The 15,024-nt window shown below is 40.3% G+C and overlaps 3 protein-coding genes across 5 annotated transcripts; all 3 read left to right on the forward strand.

The window, feature by feature from the left end:
- The first annotated feature begins 7,518 nt into the window (after positions 1 to 7,518).
- LOC112178318 (pentatricopeptide repeat-containing protein At5g61400) lies at positions 7,519 to 9,433 on the forward strand. 3 transcript variants are annotated; one of them, XM_040512110.1, is made up of 2 exons: positions 7,519 to 7,601; positions 7,888 to 9,433. In XM_040512110.1, exon 2 carries the CDS (start codon positions 7,946 to 7,948, stop codon positions 9,194 to 9,196), a length of 1,251 nt encoding a protein of 416 aa, XP_040368044.1. In that variant the 5' UTR covers positions 7,519 to 7,601; positions 7,888 to 7,945; the 3' UTR covers positions 9,197 to 9,433. The 3 variants fall into 3 exon arrangements, with proteins under 3 accessions (XP_040368044.1, XP_024172244.2, XP_040368045.1); XM_024316476.2 differs by having other exon boundaries at positions 7,520 to 7,601; positions 7,942 to 9,433; XM_040512111.1 differs by having other exon boundaries at positions 7,573 to 7,601; positions 7,896 to 9,433.
- Positions 9,434 to 11,319: 1,886 nt separating this feature from the next.
- Positions 11,320 to 11,946, forward strand: LOC112178320 (pentatricopeptide repeat-containing protein At4g38150). Its single transcript, XM_024316477.1, has one exon. The coding sequence runs from the start codon at positions 11,320 to 11,322 to the stop codon at positions 11,944 to 11,946; it is 627 nt and encodes a 208-aa protein (XP_024172245.1).
- A 48-nt stretch (positions 11,947 to 11,994) lies between these two features.
- On the forward strand, positions 11,995 to 12,865 carry LOC112178321 (pentatricopeptide repeat-containing protein At4g38150). The gene is made up of 2 exons (XM_024316478.1): positions 11,995 to 12,427; positions 12,858 to 12,865. Exons 1-2 carry the CDS (start codon positions 11,995 to 11,997, stop codon positions 12,863 to 12,865), a joined length of 441 nt encoding a protein of 146 aa, XP_024172246.1.
- The last annotated feature ends 2,159 nt before the right edge of the window (positions 12,866 to 15,024 follow it).

The following is a 15,024-nucleotide window of genomic DNA, read 5'->3' on the forward strand; positions in this document are numbered from 1 at the left end:
TCACCCAAGTCCTTCATCTCAAACTCAGAGGCTAGCTGTCTCTGCAATCTCTCTATCTCAACAGTATCATTGCCAGTGATTACCATATCATCCACATAAATAATTAGAGCTGTTACCTTCCCTTGTTGATGCTTAAGGAACAAGGTATGGTCTGAGTTGCTCTGTCTGTAACCAACCTTCCGCATGAACTGTGAAAATCTTCCAAACCAAGCCCGAGGTGACTGTTTAAGACCATACAGAGATTTTCTCAATCTGCATACAAAATCACCAGGAGAAGCAACTACATACCCAGGTGGAAGGCTCATATACACTTCCTCGGCTAACTCTCCATGAAGAAATGCATTCTTGACATCAAACTGTCGAAGTGGCCAGTTTAAACTAGCAGCGAATGAGAGCAGAACCCGAATAGTGTTCATCTTGGCAACAGGAGCAAACGTTTCATCGTAGTCTATACCATACGTCTGAGTAAACCCCTTTGCTACAAGGCGTGCTTTGTACCGATTCACTGATCCATCTGCATTATGCTTCACGGTAAACACCCAACGACAGCCTACAGCCTTCTTGCCTTGTGGTGGAGGCACAAGTTGCCACGTACTGTTCTTCTGCAACGCCTCCATCTCTTCATCCATAGCCTTCCTCCACTTTGGATCCCCCAACGCATCCTGCACTTTGTTAGGTACTGATACAGCAAATATTTGATTCACAAATGATTCATATGACTTAGACAACCTCCTAGTGGACATATAGTTGGCTACTGGATATGTTGATTTGGCAGTAAGAGTAGGTTCATACCTTTTGGCTGATTGACCTCGAGTGGTCCGATGGGGTAACACATATTGCTCAACATTAGACTCATTACTACCAGTACTAGTGGGTGGACATACCTCAAATGAGTGATCTTCAGTACCAGGAAGCTGTGGGTCAGGGGTAGAAGCAATGGTAGGAGTGACAGTTGTGTCTTCAATATCATTTCCGGCCATAGAGACTGGTGCTTGGATGTTTGGAGTTGTATCTTCAACATCATTTTCAGCCATAGAAACTGGTGTTTGGATGTTTGGAGCTTCTACTTCTAGCGGTGAGCTAATGGTCTCAACTGGATCCGTCAAAATACCACCTGCTTCTTCTCCTCTTTCTGATTCCTCCCCCTCTCCATGATACAGCTCTTCAAAAAATGAATTCTCCCCCTGAAGAGCTGTATCTGAAGAGGTAAAATAACTCATATCCTCAAAGAAAGTAACATCCATAGTGACATAGTACTTCCTGGTAGGTGGATGAAAGCACTTGTACCCTTTCTGATACCCTCCATAGCCAACAAACACACACTTAAGTGCCCGGGCATCCAATTTAGACCTCTGGTTCTTAGGAACATGGACAAAAGCAACACAACCAAAGACACGAGCTGGAAGATTATGAAATGAAGGTAAGGAGACATGAGATGCAAGAACCTCAAATGGAATTTTTCCCTGAAGGACACTAGAGGGAAGACGATTGATAAGATGGGAGGAAGCATATACAGCATCACCCCAAAGATACTTAGGCATATGGGCACTAAAGAGAAGGGCACGAGCCATATCAAGTAAATGACGGTTTTTCCTTTCAGACACTCCATTTTGTTCAGGTGTTTGTGGACATGTGGTTTGGTGAACAATCCCATGGGTGTTAAAAAACTCTTGGAAAACATGATTAACATATTCCCCCCATTGTCAGAACGAAAGACTTTAATGGTGCTATGGTACTGTGTTTGAACAAGAGTACGAAAAGTTCGGAAAGCTGGAAAGACTTCATCTTTGGTTTTAAGAAGGGCAACCCATGACAATCTCGTACAATCATCAATAAACAACACAAAATATCTCATACCCGATACAGTGGGCTCTCTAGAAGGTCCCCAAACATCAGAATGAATCAACTCAAAAGGAATAACACTTTTATTAGACACTCTAGGAGAATAAGTAGCACGATGACTCTTAGCCAAAACACATGTTTCACAGCGTAAAGCAGACTCATTCACACCAATAAACAGAGTAGGCATGGTTGTTTTCATGAGACTAAAAGGAGGATGCCCTAAACGGCGATGCCACAACCAAATTTCACTTATCTTATCAGAATTCGAAGTCAAAGCGACCAGGGACTGTGCTCCTGGTTTCTCTCCCGCGTATGTCTGATCCAGATGGAACAACCTGCCCCTTAGATACCCCTGACCGACTTTCTCCCTGGTGAGAAGATCCTGAAAAATCACATACATAGGATAAAAGGTTACGGAGCATTTAGACTCAGTATTCAACTGTGGAACAGATATCAAGTGATGAGACAAGTCAGGTACATATAACACATTATGAAGCTCTAAAGTGGGAGTAATACGCACTGACCCGGACCCTAACACAGGAAAAGCCTCACCATTGGCATTGGTGACATAGGACACTGGTGGGGAAGACAAGTCAGTAAAATACGATTTATCATAAGTCATATGATCGGAGGCACCAGAATCAATAATCCATGTATCAGAACCAACAAAGTTAGAAACCTTTAAAGCCATACCAATCTTACCACAATCCCCAAAAGAACCTCCATCTGAACTTCGCACAGACACCACAACCTTCTGGACATGATTGACCTTGGAACTCTGACCTTTACTGTCATCACCTCCCATTGTAATAATACAATAGAGAAAAAAAACACACAAAGTATGCAGCGGAGTTGACTAGGCTGAGTGGGTTGACCGAGTTAGGCTGACTGAGTTGACCTAGTTGCTTCTTTTTTTTTTTTTTTTTTTTTTTTTTTTTGCGGCACGGGTTGGTGACTTGAAGAGAAGCTGTCGGCGTCTTAGTCTAGTCTGGGACGAAGGAGGATGAAGGAGTCGACCGGGTCGAGAACTGAACTTGCCGGACTGACGCCTGGGACTGGAGCCGTTTGGCCAGATGACGCCGATGGAATGGGTCGAGTCTGGGCACGGGTTGAGACAGACCGAACTGGGGAGAGAGAGAGACCGACGGGGCTGGTGACAGAGGAGGGAGCGACCGGTCTGGAGACGGCGATCTGGTCTGTACCCACGACGGATCTGGGCGACGACGGGTCTGTGAGCGCGACTCTCTGAGTGATGCAGATGAAACCAACTGGAAACCGGGTGGTCGACGTAATCTGGTCTGATGCCGGATTATGTCTGATGCAGATGAAGGTGATCGCGTCTGATGCGAACCCTATCTGATGCAGATGAAAGTGATCGCGTCTGATGCGAACCCAATCTGAAGATGATGCCGCCGAAGTCAAAGAAGAAGACGCTGGTCGTTCTCTGACGGACGCTTAGGATGCAGACAAACGATGACAATAGTAATGTCGTTAAGAGGTAAAAAACCCTAACAATGGGGTTCTAACTTCTCAAATTTGGAAAAACTGAAATTAAAAATAAAGAGACAAAGCCCTTTCGGATCTTTGCTCTGATACCAAGTCAAATATAATGAGATTGAGAGAATGAATTCTCAGATATCTTATTACACCCATTCTGTGGTGTATATAAAAGGATTACAATCGTACTACAACGTACTACAACTATTGTGTACTACTGTACTACACAACATATACAAGGTAAGTAGTTACAACAATATATTCCCTTGTTAGTCTATTCCTAATAGGGAACTATGACTCACACTAACAGTTAATGCACCGTATTGTTGAGGACAAGTTAAGGGTACCCAAATTCTTAGTCCATCGAAACCCTTTATTTTGACAAGCTATTTTGATATCTTTCTTGAATCAATAGATTGGTTGTTAGCAAAAAAAAATCGATTAAGGCTCCATCAAAAATGTTGTATGAATTCACTATTCTTATTAATCTCAGACATTTCTCATCGACTCCATAAATTATTATACTAGGCTCTCTCTCAATATTGATTTGTTAGTTTAAACAAAAATATTAGATTACTTCACAAAACGATATAGATACAATTATATAAACACAAAATGAAGAATTGTAATTTGATAAATGGATCATGAACCATAACCTGAAAGGTCACTCAATCCAAGCTTAAGTCTTTTGCGCTTCTCTCATGTGGTATTCTCTTATGGGGCAAGAAAACTATATTACCGATAATTAGAGAGCACAGGGACCTAAGCCTTATATAGAGCCTTGGATATTCTGTATCCTCCCATAAAAGAAACAGAATCATATTCCAATTAAATCTCTATTAATACATATCCATTTTGACTTACTAACTTAATAGTCAAGTCATATATTAGATTTCCTACACTTTATTTATTCAGAATCCACATAAATAAAGTCTCTAGGAGTAAGATTCTCAATGATTCTCTAATTACTTATTCTGCAAATAATAACAAGTTGTTGTGCCGAACGTGAACTTAGGATATAGTCCAAATATTCTTACATGATTTACTTGGCTTTGGTCGTAAAATGGGCTTCTCCCTTAGTCCCTTTAGTATAGTTGAGTAGTAGTCTAATTCTTTTTCTTTTTTTTTGGAGAATGTGGGTGTGTTTGCCTCAAAATCGTCTCGGCCGAAATGAGGGCCGAGGGACTTGTGGTTGAATTGTCATTCTTGATACGCGAGCATGCCAACTCGAAGTTGAATGGCTGAGTGTGGTTTGGATCTGATTTGCACTTGTATTTGACTTCTTAACAAATGATTGTAGGCCAAGGAAGGAACCTTCTCGGTCGTTAGGTTCTAATGTCTTTGTTGCAAGGACTTCAGTTAGGCGTCAACCCTGACCAGGATCTTCGATCATGTTTACTTCTTGAGTGAATTCAAGGGTTCGGTGACAAGCGAGAGATCTATCGGGTGAAGGTACTCGCAAATCACAGTGAAGATAAAGGTGAAGTAGACTCGGTTATCAAAGCGTTGAGAGATGATGTGTGTGTTAACAACGAATCACATTGATCCAATCTGGACTGGCCGAAAGAGATCGACGGACGAGAATTATATGTTATGAACTACTCCTAAGTGCAAAAATTAAAGTGCATAAAAAATAAAGAACAAGGAAGTAAAGAGCTTGAATGTAAAGTACTGAAATGAAAGTAAGAAACTAGAAATGAAAACAAGTTATGAGAATTGTATCTCAAGGCAAAATACCTATGAAAGATAGCAAGAGAAAAGTTTGAGTAAAAGTTGTATATTGATTTGTTTGTGTAGTGCAAGACCTTTTACAATGAGTTACAAGGCACTATATATACAGATCAAAAACACTAGCTAACTTGTCATCCAAGAAGTGGAAATTCAAGTAGAATTCATCTCCCTTTTCTAGATTGATTCATTCCTAATGTTATGATTTGGTTGATATCTGGAATCTTCACAATTGAAATCTATAATTGACTTGAACTCTTTCTTTGTGAGGATCCTTCCTTGAACGGACTCCCCGGCCGATGTTTGTTAGTTAGGCTTGGCCGAGCACATTTAAACTCCTTCTTGGCTCGTCTGTGTAGTCACTCATTTGAACTCAGATTTCCCAACCATGTAACCGTGTGATCCACTTTCATCATCTTTTGGGTCGTTCGACCCAAAATCTCAAATCTCAGTCGAGTGACCGAGAAACTCTGATTTCGATCAACACCTTCATTTCGGTCGTATGACCTAAACTCTATATTCTCGATCGACCCAATTAATACTTATTTGGCTAATTTCCTCATCTTAGCTAAATGACCAATTAATTTCATTCTCGGCCGAATGATCAAGTGACTTCATTCTTGGCCCTTAATTAATCTCGGCCAAAATTCTCTCTCATCCAACAACTAAAGCTTAATAGGTCGATGTGCAAAAAATAGGTGCAAACAGGGTGTCAATCCATTAATATTGAAAATGAATGTAATATTACAAAGAAACAGCTCATCCAAAACTTAGGCTACGGCAAGATTGAGCTATTCTAGGGAGCCCTATGGGTGAAACCAAAATGAAACAAAATAATCAGGGAGAACCTAATATGCAATATTATCCTAAAGAATTAAGACCAAAGTAACTAGTAACTTGGCACTATTAGGGAGAGTTCCAAAACAGCTTAAGAGCTAACCCTAATTTATTCATAAAGCCCTAAGACCGCCCTACACAAAGGGGGCGTCCCCAGAGCACTTGTTAGACCTATCCCAAGAAAGCAGACAAACCCAAGTACACCAAGCCCTTATTGATTCCCAAGAAACCCAAGTAGAAGAGGCCCAAGTAATCAAAGCTCTAGGGTTGATAGCTTTTGCGCCCACAGCTGCAACCCTCGCCGCAACATCTGCCTCTGCCACCACCCAATGATCTCACTCAAACAACGCCGACATTCTTAGTCAACCATATCCAGAATGGCATCTCATCGCGCGGCAGGCCTAGCCAACCTAAATGGAGTGTAACTCCGGCCAACTGCCTTTGCACCTTCCTCCATCCTCTAGATGGAGAGTCGCTCTGGCACTGTCCATGGTGTCTCTTGCATGGTGGATCGGTCACGCCTACCTCTTATTTCGTCCAATCCGCTCTACAAAGGCGCGTGTTACAAGTGCGGTGTTTAAAAGCCAAACCAAAGCCACTGACCGCCGGCGGTGTGAAACCTAAGGCCATCGTCCCCGCGATGCTAGACTTAAACACGCGCACAACTATAACACGCAACCCGCCCCAAAAAACACCTTCAAGACCACACCAATTCGCCGATCCTGGCCTGCCGCCGATGTATCAGTCAGTAACCGCTTCGCCAACAACATCCTCTCAAAGAGGTAACAACGCTGCTTTACCTTTCGCCGACAAATCCAAAACACCCTCCACAAAGAGAAAGGAAAGAAGGAGAAAGTCGAGGCCAACGCAAGACTCCAAATGGAGATAATGCCAGAACCCCGAAAGCCTGCAATTCGCAAACAAAACTTAGACAGTTTGGCGTCCAAGCTAAACCATAGCAAAAGTCCTCATTTTTGAAGTTAAGTAGTTGTGAGTTCAATGTTTTATTTTTATAAAAAGACAATTGTGTTTGTTCGCAACTTTACAGTATTGATTTATTGATTTGAGGCAATTTTAGTCCTTATGTACTGTAGGCATTAATATTTGGTATAATATTTTCGGATTCCAAGTATTTTCGAAATTAGTAACTTGTTTCTTACGTAGATTATTTTCATTTTAAAAGTCAATTAGATGTGAAAGTAAAAATACACCACAAATTGATCATTTATTCGAGTTAGTTATTTAATCTCAATTCAGGAGAATGAGCAGAATTATAAAACATTGAAAGAAAAAAAAAACGAGGGATAAAATTGCAAAATTAGAAAGGGAACACTAGGCGATTTGAACAAAATAGAAATAACAAAATTAGAAATAACTGTAAAAAAGGTGGCCTAAAAATAAATCGAGCCTATAAAATACGGGGCGCGGATCGTTTTATTTTTCACATTTTCAAAATTTAAGCAAAGAAAAAAAACGAGGGATAAAAATGCAAAATTAGAAAGGGAACAAAATAGAAATTACAAATAACTATAAAAAAAGGTGGCGTAAAAATAAATCGAGCCTATAAAATACGGGGCCCGGATGGTTTTATTTTGAAAATAAAATTTAAGCAAAGAAAAAAGAAAATAGAAACCATTTCTCTTCCTTGGTACTGTTCTCTGCTTCCGGAGCTACCGCCGGAGAATCATCGGAGGAAGGTGAGTGCTCTTCTCTTCTTCTTCATCAGTTATTTTGGAACCCTAACACTGGTTATCGATTTAAATTCTCACACAGTAGCTACTGCTTGATTTAATTTGTTTCTAGTTGAAGACCTAGCTACCTTCATTTCTTCTGAATTTTTCGTTTCTTTTACTCTCTAGAGCTTAATTCAAGTTTGAATATTTACATTCCGGTGATATTATACTGTTTGTTTTGAAGTAGAAAACCCCAACTTCACTTCACTTTAGTTATTTGGGTCTCTTTGCCTTTTCTCTTTTACACTAGAACCGCAGTCAAGTTCTGATCTTTGTGGGTTTAAACTTTGATTAAACTACTTAGAACAATGAGATCAATGGCGGAAACTAGTTCCCCCAATTCTTCTGCTGATGACCTCAAGAACCATGTAATGAAGATTTTCGAGGAAGCCACCAAAGACTGTGAGGACGAGTGCTTGAAAGCAGTATTTGGCACCATTGGGAGGAGCTACGATTCCCTTAACGATTTTTCGATTACGTTGTTCAATTCTATGGCAGATACCGGCATCATTGACAGAGCCAGAGAGATGTTTAAGCCTGTCTCTGACTTAGGCCTTCTGTCTCCAGTGGCTGTCTTCACCATTGTGATTATGCTCTATGCCGCTGAGCGCAAGGCCAAGAGTGCTCTCAAGGTTTTCCAGCTCATGGTAGCCACTGGTGTCAACCCCGCCTGCTACACTTATGTTCAACTCATCACTGTACTTGCAACAGACTTTTCCAATGTAAAGTTCCTTAGGTATGCCAAGAAGTATTTTCTTGAGATGTTGGATAAGGGGATGAAGCCCAGTCCTACACCCTTCTGGAAGATTATGGAGGCCATTGCCTACCGAGAGCCAGTGGAGAAGGCCAAGGAGTTCCTTGAGCAGATAAAAGCCAAGGCGTTCATGCCTTCCGACAGTGGTTTTCACTACAAAGAAGCCTACCTCGCCGAAGGAATGCAAACACTGAAGATGTATGCTGATCTTGTCCACAATGAGACCATTGACAAGGATGTTAGAAAGTACTTCTACATGTTGCGCGCCTTCACTGGCCATGCTGAAAAACTGACGAACAAGATGTACAGTGCTTTGGTAGAGGATGGAAATGTAGACGAGGCCACAGAGTTCTTTAACGAAGTTGAGGAGACGGGTATAGAGCCCATGGTCGTAATCCACACCACTGTTATTGAAGCCTACCTCTCGTTTGGCAAGACCAAGGGTGCTCTGGAGGCATACCAGGCCATGTTAGCTGCTGGGGTTGCCCCCAACTCCTACACTTACACCGTTTTAATCAAGGGACTCAGTGCTGACCCCAACTTCTTTGGAGATGCCAAGAAGTATTTGCTCGAGATGATGGACAAGGGGAAGCGGCCCAATGCTGCTACCTTCACTGCGGTGATAGAGGGCTTTGCAAAGCAGGAGGGCAAGGCAGCTGAGGAGGAGGGAAAAGAGTTTGTGCAGGTAATGATGGATAAGGGGTTTGTGCCTAATGCGAAGGCAATGATGGAGGTTTTAAAGGGTAGACCAACATTGGTAATTAGAAGTGCCATGAGTATTGTCCTTTCCACCTTGAAGCAGTGATGCTCTGGTTCATGGATGTTATACCAGCAAACTTTAGGATTAGGAGGCTTCAGATATGGAGGAGCTAGTGAGAGTAGAAAACTGGTTTTCAGTATAAATTTTGTGCTGTTCTCTATTGTTGTGAATGTTGACATTCAAGTATTCTGGTGCTAATATGAATTTAATGCTACATCTGTAATTGTGCGGTAGGCGTTGTTGATTCACAACACGCTATTAATTTTAATGTTGTATTCATTGATTTTTAGTCTTTTACAACAGTTGTTTTTCATTCCTTTAATCTGTCATGCATGTAGATAGTGTATTGAGATATCAGAACAAATGAAATTGAAACTCGGAGTATTCTTGCATTGGGAAGTTTTGAAAAATAGAAGTATTGCATTTTGATAGTTAGCGTGCCAGAGATGTTATTGGCACACGGCACATCTTAATAGCACAAAATCACTATAGATGGACTGAAGCATTGGCTCACCTAACGTGGTTATGGGTTGTCCAAGTCTTTCAGTAGAAATTAGAAATTACACAAGAGTCTCCTTTTGTCCAAGTAAACCTGAGCAGCTATCAATCTTTGAACTTCTACAAGATGTTTTGACATAAGTCCTAGTCTATTTCGCTGAGAACCTGTGGCTAAAGGAATAATATCTCCACGTTTCAGGTTTTTCTCTCCCTCGTATACTCCAAGGATGACTACGAGTATATATGTGATGCAGCATCTTTTTTAATTTGCACAACATTAAAAATTTCTCCTATTGCTGGTGCTCAAGTCTTTTGTACATCAAAAACTTTATTTTGACAAGTCCTTGTGATTTCTCCTAAATCATTAGAAATCTGTGGCAGACTGGCAGTAAACATGAAATTTTTTATCCTTCAAAAGAAGCTGCAATTCCACATGCTACAGAGATCTAAATGGTCATTTCATTTTCAGTTAGATTTTTTTACATCCATGAATTTTTCATGTTGATAATGGTGTTTCTTTGTAGTTCTACTGCTGCAAAAAATTTAATTTAACTTGTGCAGATTTCACCCGAAGAAGTTTGTGAACTTGTATCAGGTCATAGCTGCTTTATTGTTCTCTAGCTGCATTCAATTTGTACTTTGAACCAAACCTGCATATGCAATAGTGATAAAGATAATCTTGGAAATGCCAGGAAGTTATATGAATCTTCACTGAAAATATACGACCAAGATTGGATCTTATGGCGGCATTACCATTTATGCAGACCATTAATTGTAAGCTCTCCTCTGGCTTTTCACAAGTATCTAGTATACAGAAAGCTACAGTTTCCAATTAAAAAAACAGAAATGTTTTCTTTTCAATTTTCAGTAATTCTCTGGTAGTTTTAACATTTGGTTTAGGACATGAAGTGTGAACTGTGGACAAGACATGTGCTACACTGCTACGTCTTACTCTCTTATCAGTTATCCATATCATTTGGTGCTACTTTTTTATATACCACTAGTAATTTTTGTATACCAAATTACCAGCACTGTCGCTTTGTTGCTGCTTTGATAACAAGATTCATGTGCTTATGCTTTAGTATATATGGCATTTTGTAATCATGTAATTTACTAAGGAACATAATTATCCTCATTAAGTTTGCAGTTTTCAACAGAAACAGCTTCTGCTGCTGCACTTGTGACTAATAGTTTAATATGAATGGTATTCAATTTAGACTTGATAATTAAGATCATCACCCACGGTTGGATACAAAGCCGATTGTTTTAGACATTTTAAGTTGCATCCGGTGCCAAAGGAATTGTGTCTGATTCCAAATTGGACGAATGGATTACTACTGGGCGACAATCGGGTACAAGTAACTATTCCGAGTTCAATTAGGAAACTTTTGAAAGCCTGGAAAGGGACTTCCTTTTAATCCTTATTTAAAATCTACCTTTTCCTTAAAGGAATAGGATTTCTTACCATACCTCGTCATTCCTAGCAATTTACAAAATCTTTTCAAGTATTTTCTCCTTGATTCTCAAGGAATAATTAGGTGCTAAGGCTTATAAATAGGGGCTTCATGAGGACAAATTTGTTGTTTCAAATTCATTTCCTGCGACATGCAACTAAACTACAGTGACGAATCAAATCAATGGCAGACTCTACTTCCCCCTAGCAGCATGCAATGAAGGTTCTTAAGAAGGCGACCAAATACTGTGAGGACAAGGACCTGAAAGAAATGTGTGACATGAATATTGGGGACTACGACTCCCTTAACGAGTATGCGATTAAGGTGTTCGATGCTATGGCAAATGACACCCTCGCTGATGAAGCCAAAGAGCTGTTTAAGCCTCGCTCTGAGTCGGCCGTACTGCCTGACGTGGCCATCTACACCATTGTCATTTGGGCCTGCATCTGTTCCAGCAAGATCAAGGCTGCTCACAACGTCTACCTGTATATGATAGCTAACGGTGTCACCCCCATCTCCTGCACTTACATTATACTCATCAACACACTTGCAAATAACTCATCTTCTTATGTCAATTTTGTTCGGTGTGCCAAGAAGTATTTTTTGGAAATGTTGGATAAGGGGATGACGCCTCCTTCATCTTCCTACATGGCCGTCTTCAAAGCCATTGCACGCCAGGAGCCGGTGGTGAAGGCCAAGGAGTTCCTTGAGCAGATACAAGCAAAGGGGTTCAGCCCTAAGTTGGACGTTCCTCACTTTGATGTGGCCTACATGGAAGAAGCAATGAAGGCATTGAAGATGGCTGACGTTCTTATCAACGCTAAGAAGTTGCAAAAACTCTAGCGTAAGTGGAGCACCACCCGCAAACCCCTCAGGGATGAGTTTCCGAAGATGTTCAAAGCCGATGGCAATTATGACCAGGCCATGGAGCTCTATAGGCGCAGTTGGGAAACAAACACAATTCCAGCGGTCGTACTTCACACCGGTGTTATTGGAGACTGTCTCGAGGCTGGCAATACCGAGTGTGCTCTGAAGGCTTATCGGACCATGTTAGTTACTGGGGTTGCCCCAAACTCCTATACATACACTGTTTTAATTAAGGGACTCACTACTGACCCCAATTTCTGTGGGGATGCCAAGAGGTGCTTGCTTGAGATGATGGAGAGGGGGATGAGATCCAATGCTGCTACATACACTACGGTGATTGAGGGATTTGCGAAGCAGGAGGACAAGGTAGCTGAGGAGGAGGGCAAACAGTTGGTGGAGGTGATGATGGGCAACGGGTTTGTGCCAAATGCAAAGGCCATGATGGAGGTTTTGAAGGGTATTTGGCTCCAAAACCAGTCTGGCGTGCAAACAGTCTCTTTTGAGTGCGCGAGCGTGCCAGCGCCGTGCAGTGCAGTTGTCGGGGCATCCCTTGACTTGACTTCTGAATCAAAGGATTATACCGTCCGATCGACTGGAAATTTTGATATGATGACCGTAGGACTGTTTCGATGACTTTGAGTGGTCACGGATGAAGATCTGACCGTGAAAAGACGATTAGAAAGGGTGATCCGTGAGAATCCAACCGTCAGATTGTCGTATAATTTTGATAAGATGATCCTAAGGCGAACCGTGAGGATCCGACCGTTGGATCACCGTATAATTAAGATCCGATCGTCAGATCATCGTATAATTAAGATCCGATCGTCAGATCATCGTATAATTGTGTTTTGTGAATTGTGTGCTAAGTTGAGATTGTATGTGATTAGGTGATTGACTGATTTGTTTTGGGCGGACGATTGTGATTGTGATTTTGGGCTGTTAAGAAGACGTAGCTGGATTAGAGGTGAGTAAATCTCACGTGGTTCATTTACAAACTAAATTTCTTTATTTCACATTTAATCGTTAAATTGAGAAAAATGTTTTATGGAAATAAATATTTGTTTTAAATAATATGGACTGATCGTCTATGTTCTCTTTATGCATATTGTAATATGGGGTTCAGGCTTTATAATATGGACTGATCGTCTATGTTCTCTTTATGTTGTATTCTGCAATTTCATTAATCAAGGCTTGAAGGCAGCCGCACCAGGCCCCTTTCAAAAAAAAAAAAAACAAGATTTTATTATAAAAATGAATTTTTCGGTTTTTAATGCGTGCGAACTATAGTGGTATCAGTAGTCATTCCTGAGCGGATGACTACGTGTGTGTGTGTGTGTGTATATTTACGTGAAATACATATCTGGATGGTGTGACATTGAGTGAACAAATAATAGTTATTTCATTTGGATTATTATTTTCTAGTAATTATTATCTGCGGAAATAGAATATGTATTAGTGATTTTGTAGTGATACGAGCAATGTGTGTGAGTGGTTTCATAACTGTTTTGGAGTATGACTTTTCGGAAAATAAAATGTTTTGGGAAATGGTATTTCTATTGTTTTTAAAAGTGTTTGAAGATGTGGGAGTCATAGGTTGTGATTTCTCCTTTTTGTGATCTGAGTAACGTTTTGGGTCCAGTGCGACTCTTTTAAATGTTTTGATGTAAGGGTTAGGTTGGCCTAAGGATCCGGGGTCGCAGGTTGTGACCTCAGGCAAAATATCGGAATCACGTCTTTGGCCAAGTTAGTGATTACGATAAGTTAGAGCTCTAGTCTGTCTGCCAACGTGTCCAAGGGTTGGACCAGATTTTCATATTGATTTGTTAGGTTAACATTTCCTAAGATTTTGTCACGGTGTGACTTGTACGAGTCATTTTGGTAAAAAGGTGTTGAGTTTTGGATGAATTTATTAGTGTGAGTTGATAATGTCTTTAATCAATTTACTCGTTATTTCTTTTGTTTAAATTTCTATTTATTGTCTTTTTCGTTTATATTGTTTAATATCTCTATTTATTTTCCTTGTTCATTTCTAATATTTGATTTCCCATTTATTTCTCTTTTTCATTTTATTGTTTGATTTTAATGTAATCTCCTGAACTAAACTATATGCAGGGATTACTATGATTTTTGATTGTATGCATTTTGGTTATTTCCTGAATTAATTTTCTATGCATGATTAATGGTTTTATTTAGTTTAATTGGGGAGTGCAGTGATGGGTGAGACTCATAGCAAGTTGAGAAATATTATTACTTGTTGTGGTGATAAATACATCTTGTTGAGAGGAAATTTAGATGAGTGATTCATTTGATTGTTGTTGAGCTTTCAAATGATTTGGGTTGTCGATCACGGGGGTAACCTGTATATGCTCTTGATTCTAGATATACTCATTGTGTTGGTTCTTTGTATTGAGTCAGAAAAGTGTTAGTGGTTATTTGGATTTACTCATACGAGCTTGCAAAAGCTTACCGAGTTGTTGTCATAACCCGGTGCACTATTCCACGGTGTAGGGGTTATTGGGTAGGTTAGAATATTGATTAATCATCATTGAAGCCGAGGTGGACTTTCTGTAATGTGGGCGTAGAAGGGTGCTTATAGTTGTAGTCATCCGCTGTGTAGTGATCAGTTGGTGAGTGTGTTTACATATTGAATTGTTATTTAGTTTTACTTGTAAATTTTCTCTAATATAACATGTGGCTCTAAAGTTTGAGTCAGTGTTGTCATTGAGTTCGGTTTGTTTAGTTGCTTTAATTAAACAAAAAAAAATTTCTAAGTGTTTTTGCGTTTCGCGTTTCAAATTTGAATTTATTTATTCAAAATTTGGGACGTGACATGATGGATAGGGGGTTTGTGCCAAACGCAAAGGCTATGATGGAGGTTCTAAAGGGAAGGCCAACAACAGTAAGAAGGGTCATGAACATTGTTCTTTCCAAGAAGAAGGGGTGATGCTTTGCTTCATGGATGTCATACCAACAGCTTTAGGATTTTATTTTTTGGACGAATATGCGCGCAGCTTCTTATTATATAGTTTAGCACATAGGTTGTGGACTGCACTT

Source organism: Rosa chinensis, chromosome 7, assembly GCF_002994745.2.
Source record: "Rosa chinensis cultivar Old Blush chromosome 7, RchiOBHm-V2, whole genome shotgun sequence".
In the NCBI taxonomy this organism is placed as follows: Eukaryota; Viridiplantae; Streptophyta; class Magnoliopsida; order Rosales; family Rosaceae; genus Rosa; species Rosa chinensis.

Bases quoted from the DNA above. Each gene is read 5' to 3' on its own strand.
- LOC112178321 (XM_024316478.1), top strand. From the start codon at position 11,995: ATGTTCAAAGCCGATGGCAATTATGACCAGGCCATGGAGCTCTATAGG.
- LOC112178318 (XM_040512110.1), top strand. From the start codon at position 7,946: ATGAGATCAATGGCGGAAACTAGTTCCCCCAATTCTTCTGCTGATGAC.
- LOC112178320 (XM_024316477.1), top strand. From the start codon at position 11,320: ATGAAGGTTCTTAAGAAGGCGACCAAATACTGTGAGGACAAGGACCTG.